The 17,539-nt window shown below is 38.7% G+C and overlaps 1 protein-coding gene across 1 annotated transcript; it reads left to right on the top strand.

Annotated features, from left to right (window-relative positions):
* The first annotated feature begins 7,855 nt into the window (after positions 1 to 7,855).
* Positions 7,856 to 13,850, top strand: dtd1 (D-aminoacyl-tRNA deacylase 1). The gene is made up of 6 exons (XM_079553825.1): positions 7,856 to 7,988; positions 8,396 to 8,486; positions 8,866 to 9,101; positions 9,841 to 9,938; positions 11,128 to 11,315; positions 13,320 to 13,850. Exons 1-5 carry the CDS (start codon positions 7,946 to 7,948, stop codon positions 11,281 to 11,283), a joined length of 624 nt encoding a protein of 207 aa, XP_079409951.1. The 5' UTR covers positions 7,856 to 7,945; the 3' UTR covers positions 11,284 to 11,315; positions 13,320 to 13,850.
* Positions 13,851 to 17,539: the final 3,689 nt, after the last annotated feature.

Genomic DNA, 17,539 nt, shown 5'->3' on the forward strand with positions numbered 1-17,539 from the left:
AACAAAGAGAGAAGGTCGGGGCCTCATCCACACAGTTAACTTGTCACTTTTAACCCTCTGGCTTTTCATATTTTTTTTACTGTGGGCTTGAAATGTCTAGTTTAGGGAGATACGCTCAAGAGACTAATGGCCTGTGTGTTTTTAGCTTCCGCAAACCACAATTGTACAATGGTTCTCATTCTCTGCTAATGGGACATCACACATTTCTCTTTCAACACTTGTTTCTATGAAGTTCTTGTCTACATTTCTCACTCCATCGTAGAAAAAACTAGATTAAAATACCTTCTTGGATGCGAGGCGATGAAGCCCAAAACAGCCCATCCACTTGCCTACTTTGAAAAGCTTCGCTATGATTTCTTGTCTTCTTGAGCCAGTCGATACCATCAGAAAGAAGAATAAGACCCACACCTTGGGTTAAACCAGTTACCAATGATCATAAATTGACAGATAAGGATCCCAATAAACCCTAATTACAACTTGAGAATTCAGGCTAGACGTTCTGAGCTTTCAATTGGCAAACAAATGTTGACAACCTGTCTGTGCTTGTGTCCCCAATATGTAGTTTAAGGAAACCAAAGTAAAATTGCCATTGTAGAGCTTTATTAAACATGTACTACTATACCCTTTAACTTGTCACTTTTGCCCCTGAGGACTAATCTGTGACCTACAGATTTTTAGGCCAGGAGAAGAGGCCTAAAACAGCTAAAGATGAATTCCTTTATTTTAGCTGCTGCTGGCCACATACTTGAATAGCCCCCAGAAAAAAGCATTAGTGTCAAAATGAATTTAATTTAAGATACCTTATCGCATGAGTCACTTCTCATCTTGTTCAGGCGGCAGCGTCCCGCTGAACTTTCTCAAATTGTTTTTTAACAGGTGAATATGTGACTCATGGCGTCTCTGTAAAATGTTAAAATGAGCACATTTTTCTGAGCTGAGTGTAACAGGTTAACTGTAAGTCAGTAAAAATGTTTTTCACACATTATGAAACTAATTCTGTTGTCCTCAAAAAGCCGAGGGTGATCACTTAACACATCATATTGGTTACTGCAAATTTACTTTTTTAAAACAATTAACTGCCAAACAAAGAATGAAGCTGAAAATAATTTGTGTGGTTGTCATGGGTTACGTGGTACAGAAGACTCATGGATCCATTCCTGGTTCAAGGCGGTTTGTTCCGTGACATTTTCTTTTCCTTTTCCCCGTCCTCTTAACAGCAGACTCTGTCTCTCTATAAAACAAGACAAAGGACAGAGAACATGTGTTTAGAAAAGAAATGTTCAAGGTGAGACTTTGCAGGTAAATGAGAAAAGCAAATACATTAGAGATAGAGAAATAAATCTGAATCTTTTACTGTAGATTACTGACTGATTGTTTTAGGGACAAAATATGGATTATGTGAAATGGGTTTTTTATGGGTTTGCTGAGCGAGAAGAACTAGTTATTACTGACAAAGACGTCTGTTGATTTTCAATATTTGTCTTCTCTTAGGGGAGTTAAAGCTGAATAAATCTGAAGGAGGAATTTGACATTTACTTTATTTAAAGGGACAAGATACGTGCATGACGGCACTTCGTACCCAAAGTAACACCTTTTTGAGTGACAGTGCAGGATTAGATTATATATTTTATATATTAGATTAGAGGCAGTTGTGGTGAACAGGTTTGGGCTCATTCTACACATTAGGACATGGCTGGAACACTTAAGGGGAGGAAAAAACTTATTTTTAACATTTTTAAACCCCGTATAGTCCCTTTAAGAGAGAAAGTCCAAATGGCACCGAAATTGATTAATTGAATTGTTGGTAAAGCTCCTCATGATCATATTAAGATGACAAATAAATCTGTGCATTAAATTTCTAAAAAACACACAAAATGATTTGATCCCAGCAGAAACAAATAAGTAGCAGGCACTCTCCAATCGGGGCATTTTCAACAGAATAGAAAAGAAAGAAAGAAAACTTCACTTGTTAGTGCAATTGTGTGTCTTTGGCTTAGACGCTGTCCCTAGACTGTAAGAGAGATAAGTTTTTGATAATGCTTTGAAATTACAAGCATTAAAGCAGTACTAAGTAACTCTTGCCCCTAGAGGCCATAAGCGCAACTGCAGGTGTCGTAGCAAATTGCGATTTTTTTTATTTTTGTCTGTGAGAGTAAATACTACGCTGACAGAAAAGGTGAAGGGAGAGAGGGATATTACAGGGATACGTCCAATTACACAATGGAAATTTTTTTTTCACTTAAACTTGGCTGTAAATACTGTTTAAGTGGCGCTAGCCCACAGTTAGCGTTGCCCGTTAGCCTGTTGGCTTCTTCTTCGTGATTCCATTAGAGTGTATTGGTGGCTCCGACCCGGTGGCAGTCAAGTTGCAATTGTGGTTTTCTAGAGACACCAGGGGGAGATGAAAGACCCCCCAATCATCCCATTAACACTTATACCCCCAGAGGGACTACGGAAAGGATTTATTAAAGTAAACAAGTTACTTAATACCGCTTTAATTCCGCATCAATGTCGATTCAGTAAGGTGAAAGCTTAAATGTTATGCTTTAAATCAAGTTGCCTGCTTTTAGTCCATAAGGCGGTTTAAGGGGTCATAACCATCAGATCCCAATCCTTGCTTATTGGCAATGGGCTCCCTGATATTTAAAATTGATTTTTAAGCTTAAGTGTTTGTCTTTAAAGCCTTTAATGGCCCTGGACCCACAATACATAAACCTCAGTCAAATTTTACGCTCCTGCACGTGCGCCAAGGTCCGAAGGTTAATTCCAGCTCTACCCATGCATGAGTTATGTGACTTTCTGTCTGTCTTTATTCTATTTATTGTTTTATGCACTCATTCAGTGGTGGGGCTAAGTAGTGCATTTGTTTTTGCTTCCCTGATCTTAAGTGAAGCACTTTGGAAACGTTTTTGGCTGTTTAAATGCGCTACATAAATAAAATGGATTGGATGTCATCTCATTATTTGCATACTGTGTCCTGTGATTGGCTAACGTCTACACACGCTTCACCTTTTTGGTAGAAATATGTATTATTATTATTTTAAAAAATGAAATCATGGCACGAGAAGAGATTGACAGATTTGAACATGTTTTTGTTCAGAAGAAAGAAAGTTGCTCGGAGGCTCATCATCTGTCAGTCCTGACCTTTATCTGAGCGAGCGCTGGGCTAATAACTGAGATCTGAGTCACCCGAGAAACACAGCTGCAACAAGACACCGACCCGCCAATATATCTGTACAATAAAGCGATCATGTGAGGAGGGAGGGCTGTGGATGACAGACATCTCCTTTAAAATGGATTTTTATAGCGAGAAATAGCCCCCAGCAACAGCTTTTAAGGGTTTTTATAGAACATTCAAAACGCATTACTACGGGTGAAATTATCTTTGCTAATGTGTAACATTATTATCTATCAAATAATTGTTAATTAATGATTAACTAGTAAACTATTCTGATTGTGATTAATTTAAAATTGCATAGGGCTCAGTAGTACACACAGAGCTATAGGCGAGAGTGGGGTAAGATGAGACACACAATAGATACAAAATTGTTCTATTTACATCCATTTTGTGATGTTTTTTAGTTGTTTGCGTCTTCAAAAGTCGTGTATAGTAGGCTATATCATTTGATGTTGGTCTTAAAAAAAAAAAATGTAAAAAATGTCTTAAAAGTCATGTATTTTGTATGTTTTTTGTGTTGATCGTATTTGTAATCAGGCCAAAAATCCATTTTGAGTCTGGCTCAAATCATGTAAAGATCGAATCTATATTCTTACATCAAAAGAGTTTCCTTCATCATCAGCAAAATTACTCATACTATTATTATTAGTAGTAGTAGTAGTAGTATTATAAGTATAGAACCTGTAAACTATATTTTTACAGAAAATATTTTTAGACCTCAAAAAGTATAAGTTTAAAAATACTCCTTAAGATGTACATCAATGTGGACGGAGTGTTGACTTTAAACAGAAATTGCAAATATAATCAATCATCAAGAACCTTATTATGCATATTCCATTACTCATTGATCTTGGTCTTCACTCTTGTAGCTTATTAAAAAAAAAGTCTTCTATGAGGACGTGCCGACACCATTAATGTATGTTGTTTTCGTCCACGTGAAAGAAAAGTCATAAAGTAAAAACATTAAAAGGTACGCAAAAGTTACCGGATGTTTTATTTTGTTGACTCTGTACTTCCGGGTGACGTGAACTGTCATGGCGGCGCCCTGAAAAACGCTCTGTTTACCACAGATTTATCAAACCTTTGACATTAATTAAGTGGAGAAACTGCAATAAACACTGTCGACGATGGAGCCGAAGAAGATGCTGAGTTGGAACGCCAAGGCGTCCATCTTGTACGCGGTGGGAGTGTGGACGATGGTCGGGTCGTACTTTTTCGTATCCAAATACACGGGGAAAAAGGACCAACCACCAGGTGAGGAAGGACTACTGCGCTTTGAAAAGTCTCATGTCTGTCAGGAGTTGAGGCATAGCAGCTATGTTTCAAGACAGATTGACGTGTATCCTATAATTACTTTAATTTACAATGGTTTGCATTATTGTTCAAGGGCAGTAGTGGCGCATCTGTCACATGTTTGCGGCTTGTCACATTTAAAGCAACACGTTCACATTCCCTCTAACTCGGGGGTGCCCAAACTTTTTGTCTCCGAGGGCCAAAATGAAAAAGTGCCGGCCAATCACGGCGATGTCAGCGTGACACACGTATAACTGCAAATAATAATAGTTACTTTATTTTCTTTTTTGGTATAGATTTGCATTTAATTCTATCTTTGCAAATAGTATGCTACAAAAGCCAAGTTTTAGTGGAACAAAATCAATTATTGTAGCAATATAGAGCAACAACACCGCCTGTACCTGCACTACCTACAGTGACTTTACCTCATTCATTTCTTTAAGTCAAAGAAAATGCCATATTAGACCAATTTGAACGTGTCAATTCAGAATAAATTCTTTTATAAGTCATATATGTCAATGACCTTTGCGATAAAATTTGGAAAAAGTTGGGAAGTTGATGCTACAACGCTCTATGACTGACAAATAACAAGACACCAGAACAGTGTTTCCTTAACTTTGCGAAAGGAGTGAAACAGCGCCCCCAATTTGACGCTGGTGGCCAAAAAGTGTACTGCATCTATATGTGCCATTGAGAATGAATGGGAGAGAGTTAGTATTTATTAACCAGATGCGGCGCCAAGGTTGGTCACTCTCTGGCGGGCCAATCTAATTGTTAAGGGCACCCCTGCTCTAACTAAATGTAAATGTCAGCCTTTAATGGGCGTTGTAGCTTGATTTAGCAACATTTCATTATTTACACCTGCCTTATGAGAGTGCTTTTGTCAGTGCTCTCTTTTTCAGTATGTCCAAATATGTGCACGTGTTTTGTTTTTGTTTTAGCATGCATGCACATTTACCTGCACTAAAAAGTTTCAGAAAATGTACTGAGGCAGCACGTAATGCCATACACTCAGGTACATTTACTCAAGTATATGTACCTGACAGTGTTGGTATTTTATATTAGTGATTACAGCTTTAAAAATGTCATAAGTTTTTATCACATATTACTGTTTCAAAAAGTAGTGAGTAGAGTAGAGTTACACTACTTTGAGTTACTTTTGAGGTACTTTTGAGTTACTTTTGGCAAAATGTAGACTGAAGATAGTAGTAGGTAGGTAGGTAGTATTGCTACCAGGCAAAAGTACAGCAGGAGATTTCTTTTTCCTTTCTTTTTCTTCGTTCAGTTGTGTTTTGTTAATGCAGATCTAATACACCAGTGTCCAACTGGATTTGTTATGCTGTGTTTTATTTGAGGGGAGTTTGGCATTTTTTCGTTAGTGCAATTAAATGCACTTGTAACTCGAGTTACTTTAATTGTAATGACTAATATATTCCCATATTTTTGTAAGTATTATGTTGCGTTCCTTAGCTACTGAAAAAAGCAATATATTTGTGTAATATGTTACCCCCAACACTGGTACCTGAGTTTATCATACTTTTACTTGAGTAAAATTATAATGTAGTATCTTTACTATTACTTGAGTTAAAAAAACAACCTTTTCCACAGTGAGTAAATATATTAGTGGCAAATGGCAAGGCATGTTTATTTATACCACGCATTTCGTACACAAGGCAACTCAATGTGCCTATTAAACGATCTATAAAGTAGATGTAGATCATCTTGTGCACATTGTTCTTTAGAATTGTCTTGTTTTTCTGTATTTGCCATTTTTGGGGAATTTTCTTGGGAAATATCACAATTTCTACATTGTTTTATGTTTTGCTTCATGTAATTTATGGCATTTATTTTTACTTGAGTAATTGTTTGGATCGCTACTTTTTACTTGCACTTTATTATTATTATTTCAAAGTAACGTTACTCTTCTTACTCGAACAAATACTTTGGCCACTCTACCCACCTCTGCTTATTTGTCATGTGCTTTGCTGCAGATTTAAGAACTCTCAAATTACTTTATTTCTTGATGTTTCAGCATCAGCAATCCCAGAAAAGAAAGAAGAGAATCCATATGAAGTGGTTCAATCAACTCCTCACTCCAAATCAATAATCATCTATAAGAAAGACTTTGTCCCGTACAGCGAACGCTTCATGAACTTCATCAACTTCTTCACTGGGGGCGACTCCTCCAGCGGCAGCGACGGCAGCAAATAAATGTGCCCATTATGGACTAAGAGGGTTTTGTTTGCGAGTGCTTTATGAGTTTTCTGAAATGTGGGTTATTATCTAGTCCATCTGTGTGTACAGTTGTTTTTCATTTAAATGTTTTCAATAATGAAACGACAAAAAATTCCCACAACTTCTTCTATGCCATAATAACAACGATTTATTTCAGAAGTTTAACATGCTCAATGCAGTTTCATCCAACAAGTAAAAGCTTTTCCAAAAAAAATATCCATGTATTTTGTGTATTGCATCATACTGCACCACTTACAATTGAAATATACTGGTTGAAATCACTGCCTACAAGGAAAAGAGAATAAAAAACATCTTAAAACAAATATTTTCACTATTACTTGTTTGCACATTACTACAGCCTTAATGATTGCACTTTATCCCCCTGACTTTTTGAACCCAGTAGCTAAACAAGTGAATGTTTCCATTATGAGATCAACAAAGTCCTACCTTATCTTGTGTTTTTAATGAAGACCTTTATCTGTTGTTTAGAAGATACATAGAATATAGATGTTTGAAACAGACGAATAAATACGAGCACAATACAAACAGTATTTTAACCTTACCCCCCGGATCAACCAAGTGCATTTTCTCCAGTTCAGCAAACCCAAATCTTAAAGCTTCTCGACTGGAGCCTATAGGCCAGTGTAATACCTCATTTGAAAGCTAAGACCGACAAAACTGATCTCAATGGATCTTTCTCCTCGCGTTGTTGCCGTGGTTTTTTGTGTTCTGTTTTTTTTTTTTCAATGCTTTTTTTGTTGTGTGGTTTTGCCAAATTCTTGTCACTTTTTCATCGCATTTTTTGTCACTTTTTCATTGCATTTTTGTCACTTTTTCATTGCATTTTTGTCGCTTTTCCATCACATTTTATCACTTTTTTTTACTGCATCCTTTTTATTTTTGTCCCTTTTTTTTAATCAATTTTTTGTCGCTTTTTTGTTGCATTTTCATCCTCATTTTATGTCCCATTTGCGTGGCTATGTGGACATTTTTTTCAATAAGCTTTTAGATTTGAGTAAAGCCAATCTGGAGAATACGGGTGGGGGATAAGAAACAAAAGAGACATAATAATGTGCCACCTTTACCCATGGATCTATTATAAAAACCTTTACCGCACAAATATAATTGTTCAAATAGCCGCAGTACCACTCACCTCCACCAGAGGCCGCCAACGCCCCATGCGCTCACGGAAGTTGTGTGACAGGAGCGTGCTTTTCACAAACACAACACAACTCCACAATGAAAGCCATTATTCAGAGGGTCACCAAGGCTTCGGTGACAGGTAAGTGCTCGTTTATAATAAATACTATCGCCCTGACTTATCCTGTAACTATGCCGAGACGAACTCACTGAAACACACCCGATCGTGCGTGTTTGCTAACTGACCTAGCATGGTTAGCATTAGCCCTCATTCAATTACTATGGACAGTAGGCACTCACGATCTGGTTCATTTAGGCTTTTAAATAAAACAACACGCTAAACTGCATTACTGTAGCTTACACCAGAGCAATGCTTTAGTGTTGAAAGTGAATGTACTATTATGCAAAAGCTGTATTCTCTAATATACTGTTGTCATTCATTGTGGTTGTCACATGCCTGTCCAGTGTGTTTGTTGACATTTTATGACAGTTCCAGTTCAAGGACAGGCTAACCACACTTTCTTTCTTATCTTCCCTGTTTTGTTTCAGTGGGAGAGGAGCAGGTCAGTGCAATAGGACGGGGGCTCTGTGTGCTGCTGGGTATTTCTGTGGACGACACACAGAAGGATGCGGATTACCTGTAAGTTTCTAATATGGATTGTCAAATGTTTTTTGTATCGGTGGCCTTTTCATCCCATCAAGAATTGTTAGATAAATTGACTGTTTACCAAACCTCCTATTATTTAACTATTACATTGATTGACTTTAACAAGGCAAGGTCAGTGCAGATTTAAATTACATTGCGTCCATTTTATTCCAGCTATTTCATATTTGTAGATTAAGAGAAAGACGAGAAAGCTTTATTCTATTTTTGCTTTGCCTGGACTATTTTGATGTCTTCTCTCACCCAAAATAGCATCCCCTTTTTTCATGCGTTTGGAGTTTTAATGACAATGACAACTTGGCAAAAGCAACTCTCCTGATCTATAATAAGTCCTGTCGCATTTCTTTCTTTTCAGCGTTCGAAAGATCCTCAACCTGCGTCTTTTCGAAGATGAAAACGGCAAAATGTGGAGCAAAAGCGTCATGGACAAAGAGTACGAGATTCTGTGCGTGAGCCAGTTCACGCTGCAGTACGTTCTCAAAGGCAACAAGCCGGACTTCCACTTAGCCATGCCCGCGGAGCTCGCGCAGCCCTTCTACGGCAGCATCCTGGAGAACATGAGGAGTTCCTACAAACCCGAACTCGTTAAAGGTGGGTGAACTCCCCAGAGGCTGCGGCAAAAGAACCGACTGATTCCCCACAACTTTCTGTTAAGGAGATAATTGGAAACAGAAGCGTGTGAGTGACCAATCAGCCATCTTCAATTCAGGATGGGGCTGGACATTTTAGTGGAAAGCATCTAATTGCAGACTTTCATAAGCATAGATAAAAGATAAATCACGAATTATATTGACTCCCAACTCTCCTTATCATAATTGCCCCCAGAATTCCAATTCTAATGGTCAAGGTTAGCAGGTTTTATGCATAACAAGACCCCACGGATGCCTCCACTCTTAAATAATTGAATCCTGTGTGATTTGCTAAAACAACCACTATTCCAAGAGTAATTTCCATACGATTGAACCTCATCCTATAGCTTTAACTTGCCAGTTTCTCTTCTATTTAATTGCCTCCGTTTCACTGTAAGGTTAGGGCAGTTTGCAGAGTGGGAGGTGCGAGATGCCTCCACAGTGACACTGTGGTGGTGGCAGTGAATTGGGTCAGGCCACGAGGGAGGCAGTGTGAAGAACACCTAGATCTCGTCTAATTAGCCTTATTCACCCCGTATGAAGAAAATATGATGAAGCAGCGAGTTTCAATTGTTCAGACTGTGACTACTACTACACTTAAGATGAAGCTGCTTGTTTTACGTGTTATCCAATTAGGAGAAGAGGTAGTGTTCGAATTAAGACTCATTAGTTTTGACCTTTGTTCTATGGTTTCCTCACAGATGGGCAGTTTGGCGCTAAGATGCAGGTTCACATTCAGAATGATGGACCTGTTACTATTGAACTGACGTCACCCTGTAAACCCACAGACCCCAAACAGGTACAGGAGAACTTTTATTCTTCCATGTTTGTAGTTTTTATTGATGTGTAGGGCTGGGTACCATTAAACGATGCCGTCTGGTATCCGGTATCGAGAAAAAAAAGCTTTAGGTTTTGCTGGTATTGAAAAAACAAAAATATCGAAAGCAGGTACAGAAAAGAAATATGCATTTTTTGTAAAAGTTTTTATTCTGTTGGTGATCAAAATTTAAAAGAAAAACATTTTAAAAAGGAAAGTTGGGAAAAACAAGTGGAAAAATGTGGGGAAAATTTAGACAAAATTGAGGAAAAATGTGAGAAAAATGTAAAGTTTTGGGAAAATTTGGGCAAAACAGGACCAAAAAAAAGGAGAAAGATTTGGGAAAAATTAGAAAATTTTAGGGATTAAAAAATGGTGAAAATGGGGGAAAAAATAAGAAAAACTTGGAAAGTGAGTGTTTTTTCCGCCCTTTCTTAACCCCTTAACCCCCGCCTTAACCGAGCACATTTTCTCCAGTTCAGTTTTACCCAAATCTAAAAGCTTTGCAACTGGACTTTTTGTCACATTTTCCGCGTGTCGTCTCTTTTTTTTGTCCAGTTTCTGATGATTTTTTTTATTTTTTTGTCGTGTTTGTCATTTTTTCCGTTGCTTTCTTAATCGCTTTTTTTCCCTTGCCTTTTGATGCTTTTTATTTTATGTTTTTATCACGTTTTTGTCACTTTTTATTTGTGTAATTGTTACTTTTCTGTTACGTTTTTGTTGCTTCTATATAGCTTTATTAATTATTTTCGCTCAACTCACCTAGAGTTTTTTTCTTTTTCATCACTTTTTAATCGTGGTTTTGTTGCTTGTTTATTTTCTTTTTGTCGCTCTTATTGTCGCTCTAATACCCCCCCTTTAAGACATTTAACATGCACAATCATTGACCTAACATCAACAACGTACCAAATGAAAATACTGACTAGTAACTGAGTGTTAAAGTCTGATTTATGTACGTAACTTATGTGGCATACAAACTTAAATGACATTCCAGCACAGTGAAAACAAGACTCCACTCTCTGCGAAGCCACCTGTGCTGCCAACAAAACCTGTACCATAGCGTTCGATATTCTTCCTCTGAACCACAAGCTGGTGTCAATAATTGCAGCGTTCCTTTGTAAATAAGTGACAGGATGTAATGTGTGCCTTTTGTATTATGGCGGCGCCTCAGCTGTCGAAACAGGAGAAGCAGCAGCAGAGGAAAGAAAAGACGCGCTCCAAAGGTCCCTCAGAGTCGGGCAGAGAGAAGGGAGCTCTGAGGTCCAGGCAAGACACCAACGCCAGCAGCGGAGCAGAGGGCGACGTGTCGTCTGAGAGGGAGCCGTAGAGAGGAGTGTGGGCACCTGGCAACGCATCAGGTCTGTGTAAACAAGATTAATGTCAGATTGAGCGAAATGTTATGACCACCTGGTTTACGCTCCAAACTTTGATAAAGTCTCGTCTGCATTCTTAAACTCTTCGCAAGTTTGAGCTCAGACAGCTAATTAAACGAGCTCGAGATTTAAGATCCTCTCGGGGAAAATGACCCTATACTTAAATCTCCTCTGTTGGCTCAGATTGCTGATTAATGTCGTTTCAGCCTCGAATCATTTTATACTGACCACTAAGGCTATGCAGTTTAATGGAAACTGCAGTTTGAAATGTTGCAATTTAGCAAATCACAAAAGATACAGTTAGATGTGTTCTTACTCTAGCTTTGACGAGTTCTTTAGGATCTGTCTAGTCTTCTACCCAATGTGGATTTTCTAAGCGAATAAAAGGGGGAACTATATTGTAAGGCGTAATAATACCAGGAGTGGTTCGAATCCGGACAGTACTGTGCGGACGCCGAACTACTCCTGGTATTATTACGCCTTACGATATAGTTCCCCCTTTTATACTTTTATACTTTGTAGTGTAACGCGTCACGTAACCATATTTAAATAGGGAAAACGTGGAAGAGCTTGGTAGCTTCTATCTTAACCTAGTTTGGAGCTATAGTGGAGAGAGGGAGAGGCTAAATGCTAACACCGTCTGTGCTGTGTTTACGTGATTGAAGGCACGGGGGAAAACCATCCTAAAGAACTCGTCAAAGCTAAGGTAAGAATATATCTCAGTATGTAAAAACGGTGGCCTATTCCTTTAAGAAAAATAACCTTTGCAAACAACTTCCCTCATATTTGTGCAGTTATCTAGAAGAAATGTGCGCATCATATCATTACGCTGACAGAACCTGTTTTTAATGTCCATGCCGAGAGTCCACACTGAGCTGGGCAGAAAGGCTTTTAACTTTGCTGCACCATCTGCATGGAATCTGCTTCAGGATGAGCTGCAGCTTAAAGGAACAGGCCACTGTTTTTCCATACTGAGATATGTTCTTACCAGAGCTTAGACGATACAGACCTGTCTGGTCTGTGCATGCCCGTGGAAGAACATAGTAGCTTCCAACTTCACCCCCGTTTGGAGGTATATATAACATAGCTCAGTATGTAAAAATGGTGGCCTGGTGTGTTGTGCTCAATTTAAATATATCTTAATGGACATCGCAAAACAAAAATCGTTTTGTCAGTGTTTTAACTGAAATGGCAATGCTATAATGTCGTGTTGATATGTAAATGTAATTGTTTATTTCTGTGTTGCTGCCTCTTGGCCCAGGACACTCTTGTGAAAGCGATTTTTTTTTTATCTCAATTTTTTTTCCTGGTTAAATAAAGGTTTGTTTGAATGAATGAATGAACTGAATGCCCTTCATGTAACTGAATGTCTCCACTGGATCTTAGTGCTGACTGTCGTTTAGACCTCTGCATTCTGCAAACATGTTCTGCATGTTATGTTTTATGGAAATATTAACGGTTCATATTTTTATCAATGTGCCCCAGGGCAGCTGTGGTGACATACATAGGTAGCAGAAACATAGGGTTGGGAGTAAGTGAAGCATGACGACAGTGTGGCTCTTTCTTGTTTAGCGTAATACAAATCCATGCCATTATTGTTTTGATTGTTATGGTTCATTATAAATAGCAAACTGCAGGCAGCAGTCTAATTCTAACCACAAATGACTGCAGATACAGTCCATGCCTCGGGCTAAAGGATTTTCTCCACTACAAGAAAATTGGATTGGACTGAACCTAATAACAATAATAATGCATTAGACTTTATTTATCCACTCCATGCTTGGTGACGGTAAGCTATGTTTGTACTGTATATATTAAAAAAATGCATCGCATATTCATATTGCTGATGTCCATTAAAACATTTTTCGGTTTAGTGTCACACCCAAAAAAGTCCATGTTTGAAGAGTCTGATTTTGTTCGGATTGATGTATTTAAGTTTCAACAGCTCTTACAAAAAGTCTAATCAGTGTGAACGTCTTGTCTTGTAGGTTTTTTCAGGAAGGCCATATACCTCCATGATGATGACACCTGATCTGGGTCCTCCCTCAGAGACAGCAACAGGACTCTCTCAGTCCAACACAGTCCTCCTTCATCCTGACTGGACTGCTCTGTGGACAAAGTGTGATTGAGCAAAATGAAATGGATGTTTTTGGGGATCTGGCATGAAGCAGGAAATCACTGTGTCCCCGTTCTTCAGAGTCTTTAGCTTATGACACTTTTTGCAATCCCTCTTTTCAATGTAGTTTATTCTGGGGTTTGTGGCTTCATGGTATGTCCTTTAGTGGGTATGGAGTGACTGCTTGGTACTTCATAGCACAATATAAATGACAGCAATGTTTTATGGGGGGTAACATGTTCTTAATTCGCTTCAAGTGGGCACAAATACTGCATGCAATACTACGAATAAAGCGGCACACTATATTTTGAGTCACTTTTCTGTGTTATACAGATTTAGAAGAACCTCATCTTTCCGTTCTGTCTAAATCAGTGGCTTACAAGACGGCAGGTCTGGCAAACTATTTGAACTGTCTTTGTGCAAACAAACTTAACATTATCCAACACTGCACTTCATAAAGATTTGCCAAAGCTTTCTCCTTTTCTCCAAACTTTCACCAGTTCACTCCAATTATAATCAGCTCCTGTTAACCTAAAAGAAGACGGTCTAGCGTTGAAATATTCCTATTGTAATTCAGTGCCTGTCGATACATACTGTAACTCTGTCAGTTCTGTTTGCTGTGTGCCAAGTTTTGTGAAGCAGTACTAAGTAACTTTTGTACCTTAATAAATCCTTTTCGTGGTGCTTCTGGGGGTAATACAAGTGTTAATGGGATGATTGAGTGTCTTTCATCTCCCCCGGTGTCCCTCGCTAGAAAACCACACTTGCAACTTTGCTGCCAACGGGTCCGAGTCACCAATACACACTAATGGAATCATTAAGATGAAGCTAGCAGGCAAAGCTAACTGCGGGCTTGCGCCACTTAAATAGTATTTACAGCTAAGTTTGAGTGAATTTGTTTTTCTCTATTGTGTAATTGGATGAACAATATCCCTCTCTCCCTTTGTCTTTTCTGTCAGTGTAGTATTTACTCTCACGGACAATGAGTACAAAACCGTAACATGCTACGACACCTGCAGTGGCGCTAATGGCCTCTAGGGGCATGAGCTACTTAGTGTTTTTAAAATGTCTTAAAAGCATCATTTGAGGATCTCCTTTAAACGCTTTAACCAAGTCGATACTCTGTGCATTTCTACATTCTGTTGCCATTAAGAGTCCATTTTGGTTGCTATGTTTGCAAAATAATGCATTTGTATCAAGTCACACATCCTTTTTCTTTTTGTGCTCCAAATGATTAACGTTTTGCACCATTTGCAAATCTTTAAGTAAAGGTAAAACCGTGCTTCTCAAACTTTTCACAAATTTTCTCAGCAAATACCACCAGAGCTACACTTGGTTAAAACTCTGGTTGAAACCGGTCTAAACAGATCTTGAAATATGTACTATAAGACGGTTTCTAAATTAAACAAAGAGGGAAACGGCAGAAGACCTTATGTACTACCATTTACCCTCACCACAGTTTCAGGACCACTCGTATTCAAATTATACTGTTTCATTTCCTCCTTGTTGACATATTGTCTTGCCAACTAACTGTACTCCTTTAAGTCAAGTCCTCTAGTTATTCAGGTATCCTCAAAGCGTAAGTAGCTCTGACATTTTTGTTTTGTAAAAGCTGCTCAATTGAGAGAGAAAAATGCTGCTCTGTTATAGAAATCCACCTTTGCTATTATTTCAGATCACACTCTCTTGTTTCCACAGACTGTGGATTGTACAGACTGCTGTTTTATAAAGATGCCATACAGTAAAAAAGCCTTGTTTGTGTCTTTTTCTACCTGTAATGTTATTTATCTCACTGTCAGACTCGACTACCGTCAAAGTCACCAGCCCGTCCCCTCTGAAGGCATCCACAGGACCCTCATCCATCACTCAGCCCAGCTCCTGCTCTCCAAATACCAACAGTTCGCTCACCTGGGAACCCCGGAGCACGCTGCTTTTAGCACCTGCCGCCTGGACCCCATTAACCCTAACCCTCCGCGGGCCAGCCTGTGCGCCCCTCGCCTCCACCTGACAGCTGCGCACATATGCTCCCGATGTGAAGGCTGATGCGACCACCACCCGCAGCATCCAGTGTTTCGAAAAAGCTAAACAGGAACGGAGGTGGCCCAGATAAATGGTGTGTACTGTACATGTGTGCAGCTAAGGGGTTTACAATGGCTGAACTGGTAAAGGCGTCGGGACCCACAAGCACCCTGGGGGGACAAGCTGCGACCCAAGTACAACTTAGACTTCACATGTAATGTAGAATGTTGTCTTTCACTCATTAAAGAAGCCAAAAAAGATGAAAGTATGATAAATACAACCCGTTAACAGTTATTTTATCCTATACTTTTTCTGCACATGAAAAAGTATATGTAACCCACAGTAATAGGGGGGTTAGTCCATGACCTTAAGATACTGTAATATTGTGTAATGCTATTGTTAAAAAATAAAGTGAATATATTCATATACAAAAATAAGCTATTTCCATCCCAAAGTGTAACTAGTCTAATTGGCTCTGTTATGATCAGGGGTCGCTGCATTTGGTCAGTTCAGCAACACCATGTGCCCAAGGATCAGCTGACGACCTGAACATCCTGAATGACCAGGTTATTCCATCAATGATTTCTTCTGCCCTGATGGCACGGGCATATTCCAAGATGGCAGTGCCAGGATTTATCAGGCTCTCGTTGTGAAAGAGTGGGTCAGGGAGCATGAAACATCATTTTCACACATGGATTGGCCGCTACGGTTGGGTTTGGCCGCTAACGTTTTTTTTCCCCCGATGCCGGTACTTTAACGATATACTTGGTTTACGATACCGCTACCTGAACGGAATTTGTAGAAAACAACAGAATAAAAAAATATTCATTTATTTAATAAAACACCATTTCTTTTATATTTGTTTCATTTATTTGAGCTGAAATGCAAGTAACTTCCTCTCGTGCTGTCCCTCGACCAACAGGCATCAAAACGAAAAAGATTTTTTTTTTTTTTCGGTACCTGCTTATGATACTTTTATGTTTTCGATACCTTAACTATATTTTCTATGCCATACTGGTATCATTTAACAGCACCCAGCCCAATTGGCCGCCACAGAGGCCAGATCTGAACCCTATTGAGAATCTTTGGGATGCGCTGGAGAAGGCTTTGCACAGAGGTCACATTCCCCCATCATCAATACAAGGTCTTGGCAAAAAATCGATTAAAAACTGGATCTTTTGACATTGCAGACGTTCATTGATTATTATTATTATTATTATAATCATTATTATTTTCTAGATTTTTTTTTAGAATTTATAGGAATATGCCACCGTTTTTACATACTGAGATATGTTCTTACCTTAGCTTTGACGAGTTCTTTAGGACCTGTCTGGTCTTCACCCGTGCCTTCAGTCATGTAAACACAGCGCAGACGGCGTTAGCATTTAGCCTCTCCCTCTCTCCACTATAGCTCCAAAACAGGTCAAGATAGAAGCTACCAAGCTCTTCAACGTTTTCCCTATTTAAATATGGTGACGTGAAGTGTTACACTACAAAGTATAATTACACAAAATTAAACAATGTGGATTTTCTAAGCGGATAAAAGGGGGAACTATATTGTAAGGCGTAATAATACCAGGAGTAATTTGGCATCCGCACAGTAAAGTGAAGATTACTGCGCGGATTTCAAACTACTCCTGTTATTACTACGCCTTACAATATAGTTCCCCCTTTTATCCGCTTTGAAAATCCACATTATTTAATTTTGTGTATTATACTTTGTAGTGTAACACTTTATGTAACCATATTTAAATAGGGAAAACGTGGAAGAGCTTGGTAGCTTCTATCTTGACCTGTTTTGGAGCTATAGTGGAGAGAGGGAGAGGCTAAATGCTAACGCCGTCTGTGCTGTGTTTACGTGATTGAAGGCACGGGGGAAGACCAGACAGGTCCTAAAGAACTCGTCAAAGCTAAGGTAAGAACATATCTCAGTATGTAAAAACGGTGGCCTATTCCTTTAAAGGATTTTTTAAACCATGCACAATGAAACATGATTTGACTTAATACAGTATTACATTTTTATATAAAAATCTTACATCAAAATGTATTAACTGAAGTCATTATTTACTCCACTG

This window comes from Gobius niger (genome assembly GCF_951799975.1).
Source record: "Gobius niger genome assembly, chromosome: 3".
Classification (NCBI taxonomy): Eukaryota; Metazoa; Chordata; class Actinopteri; order Gobiiformes; family Gobiidae; genus Gobius; species Gobius niger.